The sequence below is a fragment of the Pogoniulus pusillus genome, chromosome 5 (genome assembly GCF_015220805.1).
Source record: "Pogoniulus pusillus isolate bPogPus1 chromosome 5, bPogPus1.pri, whole genome shotgun sequence".
Lineage (NCBI taxonomy): Eukaryota > Metazoa > Chordata > Aves > Piciformes > Lybiidae > Pogoniulus > Pogoniulus pusillus.
Genome location: NC_087268.1, coordinates 13156587 through 13176180, shown reverse-complemented (window position 1 = coordinate 13176180; position 19594 = coordinate 13156587). Strand labels below are relative to the sequence as shown.

General features: G+C 44.2%; 1 protein-coding gene and 1 long non-coding RNA gene across 2 annotated transcripts in view; one reads left to right on the top strand and one right to left on the bottom strand.

Moving 5' to 3' along the window:
* CCDC191 (coiled-coil domain containing 191) overlaps positions 1-19594 on the top strand; it is a 28947-nt gene that overhangs the window by 1233 nt on the left and 8120 nt on the right. The window contains exons 2-11 of the mRNA XM_064143274.1: positions 1428-1569; positions 7155-7286; positions 7801-7979; positions 8474-8697; positions 9445-9571; positions 12695-12885; positions 13797-14037; positions 15341-15795; positions 16289-16383; positions 18613-18695. Of these exons, the coding sequence (XP_063999344.1) occupies positions 1428-1569; positions 7155-7286; positions 7801-7979; positions 8474-8697; positions 9445-9571; positions 12695-12885; positions 13797-14037; positions 15341-15795; positions 16289-16383; positions 18613-18695 (1869 nt within the window). The remainder of the gene's footprint in view (positions 1-1427; positions 1570-7154; positions 7287-7800; positions 7980-8473; positions 8698-9444; positions 9572-12694; positions 12886-13796; positions 14038-15340; positions 15796-16288; positions 16384-18612; positions 18696-19594) is intronic.
* Positions 5237-19571, bottom strand: LOC135175323 (uncharacterized). The gene is made up of 3 exons (XR_010302326.1): positions 17973-19571; positions 16069-16134; positions 5237-5984 (listed from the first exon to the last, which is right to left on the bottom strand). It is a non-coding gene; the product is annotated as an uncharacterized LOC135175323 (long non-coding RNA).

Genomic DNA, 19594 nt, shown 5'->3' with positions numbered 1-19594 from the left:
GGTGTGGGCAAACAATGCAAGTCATTTACCCCAAAGCACCAGCACCTGCATCTACAAACTACTCAAGATAGGTACACTTTTCCTTGGTTTTCTTCCTTGGGCCACCTCCATGCTCCCACCCTCGCGTCCCATGGCAGGTAGCGGTGTGCATCTGCTCCCTGTAGCCTCCCAGAGCCTCGCTTTGGTTGCCCCAGCGCAGAGGAAGTTCTGCACAAGTGGCAGCTGTCTGCAATGCAGGTATTACATGTGGAAACAGTGATACCTTGAGACCATTTACACCTCAGAGAGATGAATATATGATGGAAGATTCACTCAGACTATGTATGCAGGGGGCAGCCCGAGTGTGACAAAATGCAGATACCGAATTTCTCAGCAGGTGGTTGCTGGGAACTAGGTCAGCAAGTCTCCATCCAGCCTCCAGAGGTTGGGTGTTTGCAGTCTCTCTCCCTGTTCTCCAATCACTAGGGATAGACATTAATTTGGAAATTAGAAATCACTAAGTAGTTGGCACTAAGTCAGATTTCTCCAGTCGATTGAGCAGTCAGAAAGATGCTTCAAAATAAAGTTCTGTTACCTGTCACAGTCATACTGCCTGGTGCTACATCATCCCAGGTTAGGGTGGATACATCATCCCAGGTTAGGGTGGATACATCATCCCAGGTTAGGGTGGATCCATCCCCCAGTAGAATAAACTCACTGCAACACAGAGTTTTGGAAAGTCAGGGAAAAAGGAAATTGTATTTCTTATAGTTTAAATTTATCAGTATAAGGAGAATAAAATACTACAGAAATATAATAACCTTAAGGAAGATGGGGAAGCGATCAAGCAGTGGCCAAGCAGCAAAAGCAGCAGCAGCCAAAACAGCAGCGGGGGAAGACAGCAGCGGGCACAGCAGAAGCAGACAAGGGAAGGTAGAAGCTGTGCTTGCAGCCATAAAGCTCTTGATGCTCCAGTGAAATTACATTAACTTATCCATTGTTGCCATTACATGGCCTATCCCTAGAATGTTCACCTCGCCACTCAGAGCTTCTAAGTTTCTCTGTTCTGAATATTTTTATGTCTGAACTAGAAATCTAGCTCAAACGGCCATGTACATTCCCACTGATGTTTGCTCTCTGTGTTGGAGAAATCTGCACATAAAAAGGTTAAATATTAATATACTTAATATATATAAATTATATATATTATGACACACACACACATATATATATAAATTTATATACTTACATTGCCCAGGGAAGTGGTGGAGTCTCCATCCCTGGATGTGTTCAAAAAAACCCTGGATGAGGCACTTAGTGCCATGGTCTAGTTGATTGGATAGGGCTGGGTGCTAGGCTGGACTGGATGAGCTTGGAGGTCTCTTCCAACCTGGTTGATTCTATGATTCTATATGGCAATTATCAGAAATGTTTTCCTTTCTTTAAAGAGAGCAGACCAAGCCTCTGAGCATGCTGCCTTGGAAGCTTTTTCCCTTCTAAAGTCGAAGCATCCAGAAGGACCTTGTGGTCCTGTGACCAGTTTGGAAGCCATGGAACAGCTGCAAGATCATGATGAGGCCTATGAGGAAGGTGAGCTGAAATACACAAGCTTACTATAATTAACTTTTCTTGATTCAGCATTGTGTTTCTGGACTGAACAGGCTTTTGCAAAGCTTGAGACCATTAGAATCAGTCAAATGAAGGCAAGCATAAGAAGAATCAATTGCTGGAGTTCAAGGTAGGTCTTAATCAGCATATCCAAGAGAAGGAAAAAGTCTCTGCCTCATGGATATTTCAGGTCAGGGTGAGGATGAATACCGTCTTCAAAGACGCACTAGTTAGTGGGCTATAGGAAAATGGATGAAATTGCCTGACGTATTGTGATAGTTTGGGCGTTACCCACTCCCCCTGACTCCCATGAAATCACCCAGACTAGATTCAGCCAAGCTGGAAGTTAAGGAATGAAGCTTTATATTTACAGCTTAGCACAATATACAAGCAGATATTTACAGAAATAGACAAGTTAAATATAGACAGAAATAGACAAGTTAAAAAGTAATACAGAAACACAGCAGCCCTCCCAAAAACCTGAGTCCCCAGGAGGGGCTCTCAACTACCCTCTTTCAACTCCTCTACCTTATCCCACAGTTTGCCTTGCAGTCAAGGTGAGTTTGGAGGATCAGCAAGGGGGGTTAGAAAGCAGAAGGATTAGTTACACAGTGTCATGTTTTTTAAAGATAGCCTACAGAAATGAAGCTCTCAAGTGAAATTGGAGAAAAAATACAGAAGTATATTTGGAGAGAGAGAGAGAGAAGACATTACAAAGCAATCACTGCATCCCTGGCAAACCCCCTTGAATTTTCCCCCAACCCAAAAACTAAATCTGTACTCCTCAGTGCTCCCATCCTCCCCCACCCCAGTGCCTCTGCCATCCCAGAGGCCTAAACAAGCCTCTGGAGGCCCCAAAACAGGCCTACTGCCTACATGTTCCTCCCAATAAAGTGGCTCCCACCACACACACAGGGCAGGAGGAGGAAAGGAGAGCGAACTATCATTGTTGTGGGCTTATAACAAGATAGCAGAATTATGGGATTGAATAACAATCTTCTAGTCCCCAGAAGACTTTTTAACCCTAGTGTCTCAACCTGAGACACACAGAAAGCAGCCCAGGGAGAAAGCACAGGCTCCAACAGAGACCTACACGCACTGTCTTATCTCTGCTTTTGTTCTTGTTTTTATACATCTCAGCAAGCCTATGAGTGAAGTAGACATCACCATTGTTTCCTTTTCTATAAACTAATTTCTCTCATCAAAATATTCCAGTTTGCCTCAAACTAGCACACCTATTTTTGATAGCAGGCCAGATGTGAAAATTGAGGTGATCTGTGTAACTTCCACATCTATAATTAATTGCATGATTTTGCTTTCATTCCCAAGGCAAAATTTGCCTCACTAATAGTCTCTTTGTAATGCCTGCAGCCCTTACTGAAAATTGAAAATAAAGCTGCAGCACACTAGAAAAAAAAATAGAGAGAGAGGAAAATTATTTCTCATCAGTGCTGGAAGTACATTTGCAGTGTAGAAAAGGTGATAGGAAACAGGACTGTAACAACTTTGTTAACCATTCTTTTAAGGCTCAAAAGTGAACCTCACAGAATAGAATGAAGACACATCTGTGATGGATTATGCAAAATGAATAATCTCTATTAATTTTGATATCCAGGTGATGGTTGTTAATGAAAACTGTTTGTTAACATTAAAACTCGCCAGAAAAAACTTAATTCACATGGTTCAAAACCGCACAGATTGGAAATTTATACGCACAGGGAACAGGCAAAACTAGAGCACTTATTTTTTTAAAGTGGCAAATGCAAATATTATCCTGGGAGAGGCTTTAAGTATTTACTTACAAAATTATTATTACCTGACTTGTGGGGCTAGCCACAGTCCCAGACAGTACCCAAACGCTTTCAGGGAACTCTGTCTTGTCGGCTGCTGAGACTTAATTCTTCCCAGACTTCTGGGGAAAGGAGGCAGACAATCTCTGACCTTGCCTCCTGGCTCCTCTGGACAATCCGTGTATCTCCAGGACTTGTAATCTTAGCAGGAGACTTTCAGGTGCAGGCAGGATGTCTTGTGGTGTGCATTCTCAGCACAGTGTCACGCTGGCTATGCAGACCGATTGCATGCAGGCATTTAGAGCCTGTTCCTGGTGAGCTCTCCAGGCAAATTCAGCATGCAAATGAGGTGGCAGCAGCCTCCCTGCTACCTGCTTATCCCTTTGATTAATATCCAACCCAAGACTAATGGGGCATTGGACATAGATTAGCCAATCAGAATGGCACTTTGCCAAGCCTCACCATATTAGGTGAAACCAGGGCTTTCACCCTCCCCTCCCATGGTTGCCTACCCCAGCAAAGAAGTAGGGGGAGCAGGGGAACATGTCTGGGCAAGCCAGGGCATGGATAAGCCCATGGTTGGCCCATCAGGCCTACCACCACAACATCTCATAGAATCATAGAATGTTTTGGGTTGGAGGGGACCTTAAAGATCACCTAGTCCAACTCCCCTGCCATGGACAGAGACACTTTCCACTAGACCAAATTGCACAAGGTCTTGCCCAACCTGGCCTTGAACACCTCCTGGGAATGGTCATCCACACCCTCCCTGGGCAACCTGCTCCAGCATCTATTCACCCTCACTATAAATAATCTCTTCCTAATATCTCAGAAGCATTGCCTTCAATACAGGAGGTCAGCATTTTCACTTGTATTCATCAAAGGTTCAACTAATAGCATGAAATACACCTGTCTGCTTAGAGTGCACTGCCTGAATGCATGATACAGCTCAAAAGGAGCTGTCTTTGCAATTGTTGGAAAAGTTGCTTGCTTTCCTTATGCTTCTTTATTATTTTCATTTGCCCTTCTGTGCTAGGATGTTTCTTTTTATAGCTAACAATCCCTCGGGATTGTTCCTGCCTTGTCTGAAAGCCTTTTATCTGGAATCCATTATTAGACTACTTAATGGTATTAACTGTACATAGTCCACTTTGCAAAGAAGATGCCAGAACATTTTACCTCTTCCAGTTAGGAAAAGCTCATGTTTCCTGGTCATAAAAGCAATGGGCTGGTTTTCTTTCTTTTTGTTATCATAGAATGGTTTAGGGTTGGAAGAAATCTTAAAGATCATCTAGCTTCAACCCCACCACCATTGGCACAGACGCCTTCCACTAGACTGTATTGCTTAAGGCCTCATCCAACCTAGCTTTGAACACTGCCAGGGAGGGCCAGACTCTTCAGCACTTGAGTTGTTTGGGTTTGCCTTTGTTTGGTTGTTGTTTTAAAGAAAACAAGCCCCACGAGTATCAGAGAATCACAATATCATCATAGTATGGTTTGGGAAGGAACCTTAAGGATTATTTAGTGCCAACCCCTCCCACCATGGCAGAGCCACCTTCCACTAGACCAGGGTGCTCAAGTCCCTGTCCAGCCTGGCCAGGAACATTTCCAGGTGTGATGGTTTGGGTGTTCCCTGCCCCCCCCCCCCACACACACACTTTAGAAATCGCCCAGACTAGTCTCAGATGGCTCTGGGAATGTAAGTGAAGCTACTTATTTACAGCTAGCACAATATACAAGCAGGTATTTACAGCACATACAGTTATAGACAGAAATATACAAGGTAAAAGGTAATACAGAAACACAACTCCCCTCCCAGAAACCTGAGTCCCCAGGAGGGGCTCTCAACCATCCCTGCACCTTCCCCCTGCCCCTCTCAACCTTACCCCAGTCCCAAGGAAGAATAGAGGTTTGGCCAAGAGATTAAGAAGCAAAGTGGGTTAGGCCAAATGAAGGTGAGGTTAGGGAGTAAGATGTTGCTCAGCCAGCAACCCAAGTGAGAGTGAGATAAAATGGCGAGAGTGTTATCTAATGTTTTCGTTTCGTCTTCCCATACTCCTTAGCAAGACACTGAGGGAAGCAGACATCACCATTGTTTTCCTTTCACAGCCTGTAAGATAGTTCTTCTCACCAAAACATTCTAGCTAACTTCAAACTAGCACACCAGGGAAGGAGTACTCACAACATCCTTGGACAGTCTGTTCCAGAGTATCACCACCCTCACTGTAAAGAATTTCTTCCTGATATCCAGTCTAAATCTGCCCTCCTCCAGCTTGAATCCATTCCCTCTCATCCTGTCACTACAGGCCCTTGTAATAAGTCCTCCCCAGCTTACTTGCAGACACCCTTCAGGTACTGGAAGGTTGCTATAAGGTCTCCCTGGAAACTTCTCCAGACTGCACAACCCCAACTTTCACAGTCTATCCTCATCAGGGAGGTGCTGCAGCCATTTGATCATCTTCATGGCCCTCCTCTCCATCCACTCCAACATTTTGAGGTCCTTGTGTTGGGGGCACCAGAATTGGACACAGTACTCCAGATGGGGTCTCATGAGAGCAGAGGGAGAGAACCACCTCACTCATCCTGCTGGTCACTTCTTAAGCTGGCCTGAAAAATTACAAAAGTGATTTGAAACACAGTATGGATTTCATTTATATTTTCTTACAAAACCCAAGCCCTTTGAAAGCAAGATTTAAAAGGTTTTGTTGCCTTAGAAATACCAAGGCTGTCTTCGTTTTGTGTTGGAACTAAAGACTTGGGTGAGCTGCTTCCTTCTGTCCGTCAGCTGTGTGCCTTGACAGAGGAAGACTTCACTACAATGGCTGCTGAGACCCCTGCTTTTTGCCTGACCTCACCACATGAATGGCTCAGGGTGGCTCAGCTTCTCATGGGACTGCTTCCAATGCCTTGCCCTGCATTCTGCTTCTGGAACAGCTTGGGCACCTATGCTCAAGGCCACATTAGCTGTCCTTGCTTTTGAGTAAGAACTCTGAAAAAGGAATTGCTTATTTTCCACAGAAGAGTGGAGATGCGTATAAAGTCCACAGCAGGACTTTATGCCTGGTCATTCGTTAGGCATTTGGCCTCACCAAGGAGTACCAAATCCATCATGACTGCTTTCCTATGGTTGCAGTCTTAATTCTGAGCACAGGTTGTCCTTGGTGAAGCTCGGCAGTTGTTCCTGGAGCTGTGTGGTGTTTGCAAAGGGTAGCACACATGAAGCAAACACTCATCCAAGCAGTGGTTCTTTTTGTATTTAACAAAGTAACATATGACAACCTTGGCTGTACATGGGGGAAATGTGTGTCTGAGAGTGCATTGGTAAAACAGATGAAATGTACCCACATATGGATTACCTCATGTGAATTCGATCTGCTTGATAAATGTCTATCGTAATCAGGAGTGATCTAAATGTCCACAGCATTTCATAGGCAAAATGAGGTGGAGAAGAATTCATTAGTGACATACTTGACAAGGGAAAAGTCTGCTGCCTTCTCTTCCTGTTCTTTTATAGATCTGGGTGATTTATTCTAGGTGAACCTGCTCTAGCAGTGGAGTTGGACTAGATGATCTTCAGAGGTCCCTTGCAACATCTACCATCCTGTGATTCTATGAAAAAGCCTTTTTCCATTTCCGTTGCAGATCAGCTTACAGTCATTTTAGAGAGTCTTTCCAGCATGTGGCAGAAGTATCCCAGAAAGAGAGTTGATGCTATTTTATGCTTAACCATATATTTTTCTAAGCAAGTGAAGTAATCAGTCTCTTTCCTCATAATAGCCCAAGAGCTGCTCAGTAAATGGATGGAGTCCAAACTGCAGTTGGACCTGAAGAATGATGGAGAGAGGGAATTTGACACTCTCCTCCTGGAAGAACCTCCTGCAGCCCCTCCAAAGTATGAGCAGTTTGATGGTGAGAGCACAACAAAGCAGTTCCCAGCCTTCTTTGTGAGGAAGGGAGCCAGGCCTCATGGCTTGGCAAAGTGAGAGGCAAAAATTGCTTTGAGGCCAGGATAGTGGGGTCAGTAGAAACAAGGTTAGAGGTGATGATTTTTCCACCCCCTCAGGAGTTTGTTGTAGGGCTGCTCAAGTGCACCTCATAAACATTTGATATCTCCTTTTGTAAAAGAGATTTTTTTAATTTCTTTTGTGTGTGGCTTTTTATGAGGCCTGTCAAATTTATACAGCCATTGGAGATGCTGAGAGGCAAGGTAGTAAAAGGACAAAATGTTGTTACTGCTCTAGCATGTTCAATGGGAGACTGATTAAGACTGAGGATAAGTGGAGTACTGCCAGAGTGTCTGCCTTCATCAGAAATACATTCACAGGCTGGGAAAGTAAGCCTTTAGATTACATTAGGTTTTGTGACCTGAGAGGGGTTTATTCATTTCAGACTAGCCCAAGATATTCTGAATTCCTCATTTCAGACTTGTGCAGGTATCTGGAGTGTGAATTGGAAAGTTCTTCTGTCCAAGAGTACCTAGAGCAACTTTTGCAGAGTGAAACTCTGAACTGTGGAATAGTGGAAGACCTTAGATTTGAAGACATCAAGGAAGAAGAAAAACTGATAGATCCACGAATAATCATGGAGCTCAGACACAAGCAGGTGAGCAGGCAAGGCAGCACATTTAAAAGGAATAAGAATGAGGATTATAGGATTAGAGTAAATACTCAGTGATACTTCCCCAGTATTCTCTCCCAACCTGCAGTAATCTCTGACTTGGAGGCATACACTCAAAGATCCTCTTCCACAGTTTAGCTGAAATGTTTCTGAGTTTCCACATGCATATCAGCTCTTTACAGTCAACTTTCCCTACATCTCTTCAGGCTTTGCCCCTTTTTGAAGAATGACAAGAAAAGCCATCATGGCAGTCAGTTCTCAGTTTGCTGCCACCAACTAATGCTGGTTTAGTCTTACTCTTGGACAGAGTGTTTTGCTGCTCTGAGAGCAGAACCAGTCCAGTTAGTGCCAGCTACAGATAGGGTTGCTTGCCTCATGTGAAGGGTGGATTGTGGCCCACCCTGTCAGTATACAATGAATCTCAAATTTTTCAAGCTTTTAGTGTCTGTTTTGAGTGATGCTCATTGATGCCTTCCCAGGTGAAAGAAAACCGAATGAGGCATCAGAAAGCATTAGAGCTTCAGAGAAAAGAAAAGTCCCTGAAGAAATCACTTCTGGCTGAGGCTAAGCTCCAAGTACAGGAGGAAAACAGAAGGAAGGCCCTGAAGGCCAAGAGAGAGGAGGAAGAGATCCACAAGGAAATGGTGAAGCTGCGGAAGGAAATGGCTGAGAAGAGGCACACCACACAAGGGGCATGGAGAATGTAAGGAGAGGGGGGCATGGAAAGAGCCACATGAAGAACACTTAGCAGCTAAATGTAAGAAGAGCAATAATCCTAAAGGAAACATCTGTTTTCCCTGTCTCAAAACTCTCCCCAAACCTGTTACTCCTATGTTAACAATGTCAGTGTCAGTCATTAGTGAGAAGATAGAGCAAAGTTAGCCTCCCCTCAGCCATGAACATATGCACAGAGAGCTACAAAGCAGGACTGTGTCTGCACAGCCATGCCTTCTCTCTATCAACTCTGGTCACAGAGCCTTGACTACCATACACTATGAAAATCAGTACACACACACAAACAACCTCAAAACCCTGTGTTGAAAGTTTAGGACTTACAATACTTCCTCTGCCATGAGAGAATAAAGAGCGTTCCTGGCTGACAGGTCTACAGAGACAGGATTTTTGCTTCTCTGGAGCATGGATTGTCAGATATGTGACTTGTAGGGATGCCACTTGGGCAGCTCTGAGATCCTTAATCTTCTCGTGCAAGGGCTTTACTGAAATATTACTGTTTTCTTTTGCCTATTGTGCTTTGGAAATGCTCCAGACTGTTTAATCCCTGAGAGTCCAAACCACGACAGAGGCTGTTTTCTAAGAAAGCCAAGTTAAATAATCAGCAGCTTTCTAAGCCATAGAAATGATTTTCCTAGGATTGGCCAAAAAGAGACTGACATCTGTGCTACAGTACTTCTCTCACTGTATTAGATTTATATGTTTGTTCACTTCCCAGGGAGAAGACACGAGAAAAAAGTCAGAAGCTGTCACCACCCCTCACCCTGAAGAAAGAAGAGCAAGGAGAGGAGAAACGGAGAAAAGCTCAGGAGCTGCTGCACAGGATTCACATCAATAAGCAGAGAGTGAGCATCACTCTTCTTTATCTGGGAGTCTGAGCTATAAGCCCTCAGCTACTGTTTGCAAAGCTGAAATAATAAGTCCTAGTTAGCAGAATTTTTCATTTCTCCAAACTCTCCCCTCCTGTTACCAGGAAGAGAGAAGAGCAGAGCAAATAGTATCCTGTAAGACTAGGAGCAAGTAATCCTGAGCCTACATCCCCACCGTGTCTGTGCCTCATGTGCTCAGTGGAAGGTTTTACTTAGAGTCAAGGAAAAGAGGTATCACTCAAGACAGTTGCAAACAAAAAGGCTTCTGCAACTGAGGAACAGGCAGATGTACTGAGGAGGCAGCAAAGCAAGATTTGTTTGCCCTTGAAGAAGAAAATAAAAGGGGAAGGGGAAGTGGTATAAAAGGTCCTGAGAAGTTCTTATCATGTAAATGAGAAGATATTTCAAAGATTACTTTGCAGACTGCTACAAATTATGCAAAATTAGTGATCTGTATGTCCAGGTGAAGATTGTTATTAACTACGAACGCAGTTTGTTAACATTAAATTTTGCCAGAAAACTTATTTACAAGGCTCTAAACGCACAGTTTGGATACTTATACACACGGGGAACAGACAAAACTAGAACACTTTAAGCAGTAACTAGCTAAAACAAGCATTATACTGGAAGAGAAGGTTCCTGCAGTCAGTATACCACTTGCAGTTAATTATACTGCTTATCTACTAGATGGACGCAGGAAGCTCCTTTTTGCTTATGGCAGATGGCAATTAGTGAATTACAAGAGGCTTTAAGTATTTACTCACAAAATAGTACCCAAAGCATGTGGAGGGGTTGCTGTTAGTGGCCCCAAAGCTGTTAGAGGCTTTGGAGTTTTGCCAGGCTCTTTTCTCAGGAAGCTGGGAGTCTGTAGCATATTCTCTGACCTGGTTCCTCTTGATTGCCGATTCAGCAGAAGCCTTGCAGAGGGGCAGGCAGGATGCAATGCGATGTGCAGTCCTGGCACAATGTCACGCTGGCCATGCAGGCTGATCACGTGCAGGCATTTAGAGCCTGTTCCTGGTAAACTTGAGGCAGTGAAGTTTCCAGGCAGCTCAGGATGGAAGGAGGCAGCAGAGCACATCGTGCTACTTGCTCATCCCTTTTTATCAATACAGCCCAAGACTAATAGGCCTTTGGACATAGATTAGCCAGTCAAAATGGCACTTTTCCAGGCTTGACCATATTAGGTGAAGCCAGGGCTTTTGTTTTCCTCTCCTGTGGTTACTTCCCCCAGCACAGAAAGAGGGGAACCAGGGGAACATGTCTGGGCAAGCCAGAGTCTTCTTTCCTGCGTCTGCTTCTCCCCACAGCAGAAGTGGGGGAGAGCAGAAAAACATGTCTGGGCAAGCCAGGACATGTACAAGCCTATTTTGGCCTATTTAGGCCTACCATGACACAGACTTTGGTGCAGGAGTAGGGAGAGGAAAGAGAAGTGCTGAGGCCTGGGATGAATACTGAGATGGGTCTCCAAGAGTTGATTATGCCAGCACATCTACAGTAAGCAGTTCTCAGGGATCCCCTCCCACTGGGTGTAGTAGGATATTCCATGATACTGCAACAGTTCTTTGGAGGCAAACATGCAGATTTTAATCATTCATAGTACAAACCTCTTTTCTTTTGCCCTCATTACGCTGATGCCATGGCCAGCTCTGGGTTGAACGCCCAAATAAAGAGTGATCCTTTTGTAGAAAATCACTTCACATAGATCACTTTACATATTCCGTTTATATAGCAAGGGGAGTAAGTTTCTCCCAGTGCAGGTATGAATGCCATGCATCCCATGATGGTTTTAATTAGTAGAACAATCATCATCATTGAAGTCTACTTATCTACAGCTAGAATTTTCCTGATAGAAGAATTCCACAGCTTTTATGGTGATTCTATCCATGGCTCACTTCATCTGCTGGATTTGAGCTCTGCTACTGCTTAGCAGTACAGAACCTCTCTCTGGCACAGCCTAAGCTATGAAGATAAGCCTGAATGAAACCACAGGAAAATTTCAGGCTGGGATAATGTGAGAAGCCATGGCTTAGCTGAGCTAAGCAATAGTGATAGTTTGATTATGTCCCTAAAGCAGAAAGACATAGCTCATGCCCTGACATCTTGTCCGTTTTTATAAGGCTCCTTTTGGAGATTTCAGTCAGAGGAATGCAATTAAAACAAGGCATTATGACAAAAGAAGAACAGCTGAGTCCTGTGAGTTGACCCACTTGGAGAATCAAAATGAACAGTGTTTGCAGTGACAGGGCTAGAATCCTGGGGTAAATTAGATAGCAAATTGCTGTTCTGTACAGTGTAAATCACTCCCAGCAGCAGTGAGTCTAATGATATGATAGAGAAAGGGTTTGGCTTCCTACCGGAACAAGGGTGAGCTTAAGGCATGTCAGCTAGGCTCTTTTCAGTGCGACCAGTGATAGGACAAGGGGCAACTGGTACAAACTAGAACAAAGAAGGTTTCACTTCAACTTCACTGGAATAGTAGAGAAGTTTCTCCTTATTTCTTTACTGTTACTGGAACAGGCTGCAGAGACTTCCTTTTCTGGAGACCGTCAAAACCCTCCTGGATGCATTTGTGTGCAAAATGCTTCTAGGTGAACCTGCTTTAGCAGGGACATTGGACTTGATCTCTAGAGGTCCCTTCAAACCCCTGCCACTCTGTGTTTCTGGAAATTCTCACAAGATTGATTTTTGTCCAAGTTAAACCCAAGTAGTTCATAGAGATACTTGTGAACTGTTCTTCACAGAAGTGCTCTTACCTGTAGCATCTTAGATGTTTTCTAGGTTTTGAAACATCATTTCCTGCCTCTAGAAATTCTGTGTTACTCACACACTGTATTTGCACCTGGTGAACTAAGTGTGTTTCACTCAAAAGCACAAAACCCCATGACAGTATCTTCCCAGTCACCTTCTGCTTTTTGTAGAAGACCTGCACATAACACTGCATTATTCTTTTTTTCCTCCTCAAGGTAATTGTTGAAAGTGGGTGTTCTAAAAAGAATTTTAAGAAGGAAAGTCAGATAAGGGGAATGGTGGAGAAGATCAGCATCTCTGTGACAGGCTGTGTCTTGCTCATTTGTTTTCCAAAACTCTCTCATGCAGTGTATGCAACGACATTTCTCTGCTTGGCTGAAAGTCATTCTGGAGCACAGAATTAAAATGGGAAAAGCCAAAGCCTTTGCTGACTGGAAATGCAAACTGAGGGCCCTGCAAGCCTGGAGAAACTACACCTGGGCCCAGAAAGTAGAACAGGAGATACAGGAATTGGAAATTCATCTCCAAGATCAAAACAGGTAGTGACCCTGCACTGTAGAACTCCTCCTCCTACTTGAGCAGTGCAATGGTGAGTGACTAAAAAGGGCTTGCCTCTTAGCCAGCAGGAGGAAGAGTAGCTTTTGGGAGAAAATTGCTTCATTGCCTGCAGTCTGCCAGAGGCATTATGGCAGAGATGAAAAGCAGGACTGAGATAAACAAGAGCTTTAGCACTTTCCAACAACCTCGTGACTCTCTGTAAAGATCCTTCCTGGAAGTCTCACCCTGGCTTGCTGTGCACCCCAGAAAACAGGAGAAGCCCTATTTACTTCTGATTAATGTAGTTATTTCAGTAGTAGTATAGAAGAGATCATTGTGGCCAGTGCCTTTCATTCAGTAGGCTGTTTAATTCCCCATCAGCCAGAGAAGATCTTGCTCTTGAAGGTGTCTGGCAGGCTGTGCAAACAGGTACTGGCCACCTCTCCTTATGCAGCTGGTAACAGGTTACCTCTTTTGCACCTATCCTACAGCCAAGTAGGACACAGGAAGTGGCAAAATGCAAACTAGGGAAACTTATTTCAAAATAATGGGTATCTTTTCCACCCTCTCCACCCCCACCCTCCACCTTGGAATCACAGAATCATTGAATTGTTTTGGTTGGAAAAGACCTCTATGATAATGAAGTCCAACCATTAATTTAAGACCACCACAGCCATTAAACCATGTCCCAAAGTCCTATGTCCACATGTTTCTTGAACACTTCCAAGGATGGTAACTCCACTACCTAAGCTCTGTACAGCTTTGAAATGCCTTCAGAGTTAAGCAATAAAAAGGCTCAAGAGGTTGTGGGACCTTGTGCCATGGCCTGAACTGCCATACTTGATGCAGTTGTTTCAGGCAGGCTTGGGCAGAAGCCTCATTGCTGTCATAACCCAGGTGCTTTCTCATCCAGGAAAACCCAGCTGGCTGTGGAGCACAACCGGCGACGGCTTCTGCGCTGGTGCCTTCTGGCCTGGCAGCACTGGAGCCAAGCAGAGAAAGATGAGCTGCAGAGCAAGAGGGAGAAGACAAACAGAAACGTGGACCAGCTGCTGGAGGCAGTGTCATTGGGGAGGGGTGGTCTAGACAGGCCACCAGAGGTTAACACACCTGGGACAGCAGAAGTAAACCATCAGGATTTGCAGCAGGACAAGGTAAATTCTCATGTAGTTTTGGCTGTTAGAATCTCTACTCTTACAAAGTACTTCTTTAGTGCAATATGAAATAAAGAGGACATCCCAAAAGAAGGTTTCTTTCCCAGGGTGACTTCCAAATACCTGCCTGCAACTGTTCAGGAGACAGTTCTTCAAAAATCAGAGGCAAAAATAAAGGACAATGGAGGAGTTTTAAAAATAATCTCTAATGCTGACAGAGAACAACCCTTCATGTACGTAATGAGCATCCCACCCCCAGATCACTTTGGCTGAGAGATTAGTTACATCTTTCATGCCTGCTTAGACTTAAAAAGAGTAACACTTGACTCCTTGACAAGAGATTTTTGTCATGCCAGTGCAGCTCTCTGGCTTTTAAATGTGAAGAAAAAGGTTGACACTGACTGTTCTAGGATAATGCACAGCACTAGGAGGCAAGGGGGGAGAATCAGAGGTTGCTTACTTAAATTATCACCTTTCAGGTCAGAGCTTCTGCCCTTTCTTCCTCTCTCTAAAACTTGTACCACAGCACTATCCCAGTTCTAGCATGAGAGCTCACACATTCATATTACAGGTCAAGCTTTTAATTTAAGTGTCAGCAAAAGCTAATTTCCCAAGATGCTTGTATCATCCTCATAGGCAAATATGTTTCTTCTGATGCACTGGTGGCAAAATTTGTGCTGCAAGGATGGGATTCAATGTAGGGTTTGACCTAGGAATCAGAAAACAGACTTTGCATCTGATACCTCTTCAGATGTGTCACAAAACACACAGCCTCATTCCCACTGTGCATGAGTTTCATGGTAGTGCTCATCAAAGCTGGAGAAGTGCATGAAGGAGCATGTAGACCTCTCTTCCATCTGTGAAGGGACTCTCCAGTAGATCAGCAACATAGAACACTGTTTTTTACCTTTTTCTGAGCACCAAGTGAGAACAACAACATACAAAAGGGAGTGTGCTGGCCTCTGACAGATGAGCTCATGCCTGAGAAATGAGCTGTCCTGAGCTGTGCTCCCTAACAACACAGTCAGGATATATATTCCTGCCAGACCTCCTGCCTAATCAGGATTTCTTCCTCCCAGTCAAGAGGCACACAGCTCTTCCTTAAAGACTCTTTCCCACAGCCCTAGCATTTTGTGCATAATGGGGTCCCTCTGCCCTGGCTAGGAACTGGATAAAGATTGCATAACTGAGATTACCCTACTTCTTAGTAGATTTGCTTCAAAGAAACACTTAACTACATAGGGAGGATAGAAGAGTGCTTGGTTGTAATTGTCCTCTTTTTTTTTTCCTACCCCCACCCCAGCCAACTGAAACTTGCTGCATTCAGAAAGAACTTGACCAGACGAGAGAGCAGTCTTGCTGGGATGATGCTCACACATCTCATTGCTACAGAAAACCCAAATTTGCTTGGAAGATTACCCTAAAACGTGTAGCCCCGGGTGCCCAGGACCAGGCTGTGTACAGGACTCAAGTAGCCACTCTCCCCCAGCAGTTTCAAGCACCTGGTCCAAAGGCAGCTCCTGCTTATGGAAGCTGTTTTGAGCATCATCATGCCTTCCAGCAACATCTGATTGAAGAGCAGAGGCAGCATCTTCAGAAAGAGCAAGAGCTGATCCTTGAACTGCAGGAAAATCACAGGCTGAGCGGAACTAAAGCAGCAGCAGCACAAGCCACAGCTGTAACCCAGCCCCTAAACAACTCTGCTTCACAAACCATGGGGGAAAACCAAGCCAGGTGCAAGAACACAACCAATGTGAAGTATATGCTCTTGATAAAGTAGGCTCAATTAGTCAGGATGCCTCATTCCTACTCAAGCTGAGCCAGAATTTGCCAGGTACACTTCAGACATGCTAGTATGATCTGCTCTTTCCCTCACATCTGAGTTAGCCTCAAGGGTGGTAGTATGCTGGCCTTTTTCTAATGTCTTGACACAAAGCTATCCATACAGGATCCACTTAGAAACAGCAACACTAGTGTCATGTAGGAGTAGTAGAGATTTCTTTAGTTAGGAAAAATGAGCATCATCCTCACCTCAGCATTTCAGAACATGCAGCAGCTCTGGCTACTCAGCTCCTTTGCAAGGATGCATCCTTAATCCTGTTTCAAGCAGAAGAAAGGTGCATCAGGGATCCAGAATAAAAATGAATCACACTGGAGAATAGAAACTAAAAGGCTTGTTTCTCAGCCATGGGTGATAGGTGTGAGGCATCATTTGACTATTGATGAATTTCTTTACTCTTTCCTTTCACAGTCCTTCACCATCTCATGGACCACAAAACACAAGGGCAGCGATGCAAGGCAGGAAGCCCTCCAGCCAGCTAGCCTCTGTGGATCCCATACTGAAAGGTATCATTCTAGACATCAAAGATGGTTCCAGAACACTTTTCTCAACAGCTTGTCTGGAAACTTACCTCTTTCTTTGCCTCAACCCTGCTGGTTGATGACAGCATGCATGTAAACTCAGCACTCTGTCCCAGCCTGACCAGTGCTGTGAAAAAGTGAGCTGTTTTCATGCACGTGGCAGGCATCTGTCAAACCTGAGCCATTGCAAGCACCTCAAGTTATAGAATCACATAATTGTTTTGGTTGGAAATGAGCTCTAAGATCAACTCTAACCATCAGCCTAAGGCCACCATGGCCATTAAACCATGTCCCAAAGTGCCATGGCCACATGTTTCTTGAACACTAGCGATGGTTACTCCACCACCCTCCTGAGCAACCTGTTCCAATGCCTGATCATGCTTTCAGTAAAGAAATTTTTCCTAACATCCAACCTAAAACCTCTTCTGGTGCACTTTCAGGCATCTTTTGTCCTGTCACCTGATACTACAACCTCCTTTCAGTTAGTTGTAGAGAGCCATGACGTATCCCCTCAGCCTCCTCAAGACTCCAAGCCCAGTTCTCTCAGCTGTTCCTCATATGGCTTGTTCTCTAGAGCATTGGTTAAAAGTCCCTGCTTAATACACCATGGCAGCAGTTACTCCTAACATCTGAGATTGTTACTGGTGTGACAAGACTCAGAAAGAAGCTTTACAGGGCTTTTTGCTATCAGTCGTACTTGCTTTGTTGGGCATGCAAGTAACCTTAAATTGACCATTTTCATCTAACTTTGACAGAGGTATTGAAATTTCAAAGAGAATTCTCTGCCTGCTGAAGGCAACAGTAGCAAGACTGGGGAAGGAGCTTCAGATTCCTGTCTCCTGTGAGGTATCTCCCTTTCTCTGGCCCCACTGGAACAGGATACACACATTAAGCATGCAGCACATGTACCAAATTAAGACTGTGTTCTGTTAAATCCCTAGGTCATGTCCTTCCATATCAGCTCGGGGGTGGTCACAGGCTGGATGAAAGATTATCTTGAATATGATCATTGTGATATTATAACAGGTTTGAGATCAGTGCTTTTTGGCCACGAAAACTGGGCATTAAGAACTGTCTTTTTGATTAACTGACTGTTCAGCTCTCATGCTACCCAATTCAAGACATCACTTGCTCTGATTTCATTGATTCATAGATTGGTTTAGATTGGAAAGGTCCTTAAAGATCATTTAGTTCCCTAGCATTGACAGGGACACCCTCCCCCAGATCAGATTGCTCAAGGCCTCATCCAACCCAGCCTTGAACACTTCAGAAGGCAGCATCCACAGCCTCCCTGGGAAACCTGTTCCATGTCTCACCACCCTCACTGAAAATAATTTCTTTCTAGTAAATAGTCTAAATCTACCCTCAAGCTTCAGTCCATTCCTTCTCATCCTATCACTATAAGCCCTTGAACTCTGTACCCTTTGGAGACAGCAAGTGTATTTTCAGAGCACTCAAGTACTTTTGTTTGAAGATCCCCCAAAAAATTAGTGAATAAGTTATTACTGGGCAATGTTCCCTTGACAGAGAATCCTGGGATACCTGAGAAGAGAAAAGAATCTGAGGAAACTTACCATGTTCACTTCAGTGCCCTCCAGTTATCAATTGCTCCAGCCTGTGCTTTGTGACTTCAGAAGAAGTGATCATGGGTTCTCAACACCACTGCATGTTCTGTGTGGTCACATCAGCACTGCAGCACCTTTGCTGACAGCCAGCAAGATCACTGCATTACAATTTATCTCCCAGAAGAAGCATTAAGCTGTAGTTTCTCACTAGTGGGATGAAGTACCTGTGTGTCACTGTGGCAGGGATACTTCCCATTGTGCAGTCACTCTTTAAATAAGCAGTTAGAGCTTACTGGAGACCTCGAAGCAATTGCTGCTAAATCAGGTGCCCTGAACCTCAGGACTCAATCAGGGAAGACAGGGATAAAACCTCTGAACACAGCTCCTTTTGTAACTGAGCCTCATGGCTGTGCCTATCAGCCATGGAGGAGGTTGGAATGAATGTAACTGAAGTAGTCTTGAGTCATCTCATAAATGTTTATGGGTTCTTTGTTCGTGACACTGCCAGCTATAAGAGACAGCAGAAAGCAAGTTCCTTTGTGCCGGCATTGCCAGGTCAGTGGGGGTCTGGCAGTGAAGCAGTTAACCAGACTTCTGACATTATCCTGTAGCTCATTTCCAATAAGCCTTATGTCCTCTGTTGCTGTAGCTATGGAGGAGAGAGCAGCTCAACGAGCAGAAAGGAGAAGGAAACTAGAAGAGGCCAAACAACGAAAAGAAGAAGAAAAATTAGTAAGTGAAGTGGAAAACAAAATCTCTTTCATGCCATTCTAGTTACAGGCCCCTGTTTTAACCCCAGAGTCAGGAACCAAGAAAAGGCCCTTTATCAAAAAAAAAAGGACTTTTTTAGCTTGTGAGAAAGCAAATGTTTGGCACACAAACAGTAGTTGCTACTGCATTTGCTTATGGTAATGGCACTAGCCCTGCCATGTGACAGGCAGACGCCTCATGTTGATGCAGCCTCCCTTGCCACCCCCCAACATTTCTTTCCCGCCTACTCCATGACCGTAACTTGTCCTTGCCAACAATAGGAAGGGTGGAAGAGCATGCAGAGATCCACTTGACTGGACTTGGCAAGTGTAGCTTTCCCCTCTCTTGCTTTTCCTGTCTGGTCACATGTAGCTTGAGGATGTGCAGTCTCACCTAGCAAAAATCCTGCATCTTTTCTAGTAAGTCTTCTGCTGAAGAGAAGATAGTGACACTGGTTACATAGTACACATACAAATCCTGTGATACACATCCAACAAAGGAGCATTCTTAGCTTTGGGGCATTAAGCTGTTACCAAAAAACACTAAGTTGTGTTAGGATTAGAAAGCTCAGAACTGGGGTCCTAAAACAACCAGCATTTCTTCCTTCTCCAAGCAAATGAGATGCCCTCACATAAGCAGGAGACTGAAGTGAGGCTTAGAAAATGCTTTAACCATAGACTGGCCAGACAAGCATCAGGTTAGGCTTCCTCTGCTGCAGTTGCAGCATGATAAGAAATAATAATGATAAGAGAGAAGAGATTGGCAAGCATAGTGACAGTAACTGTACATTCTGGTTGTTGTAGGTTTTAAGTCTTTGATGCATATACTTCTTTGGTCTTCACTGTTTGGGTGTCTGTACTGCTGCTCTGCATATAGAAGTA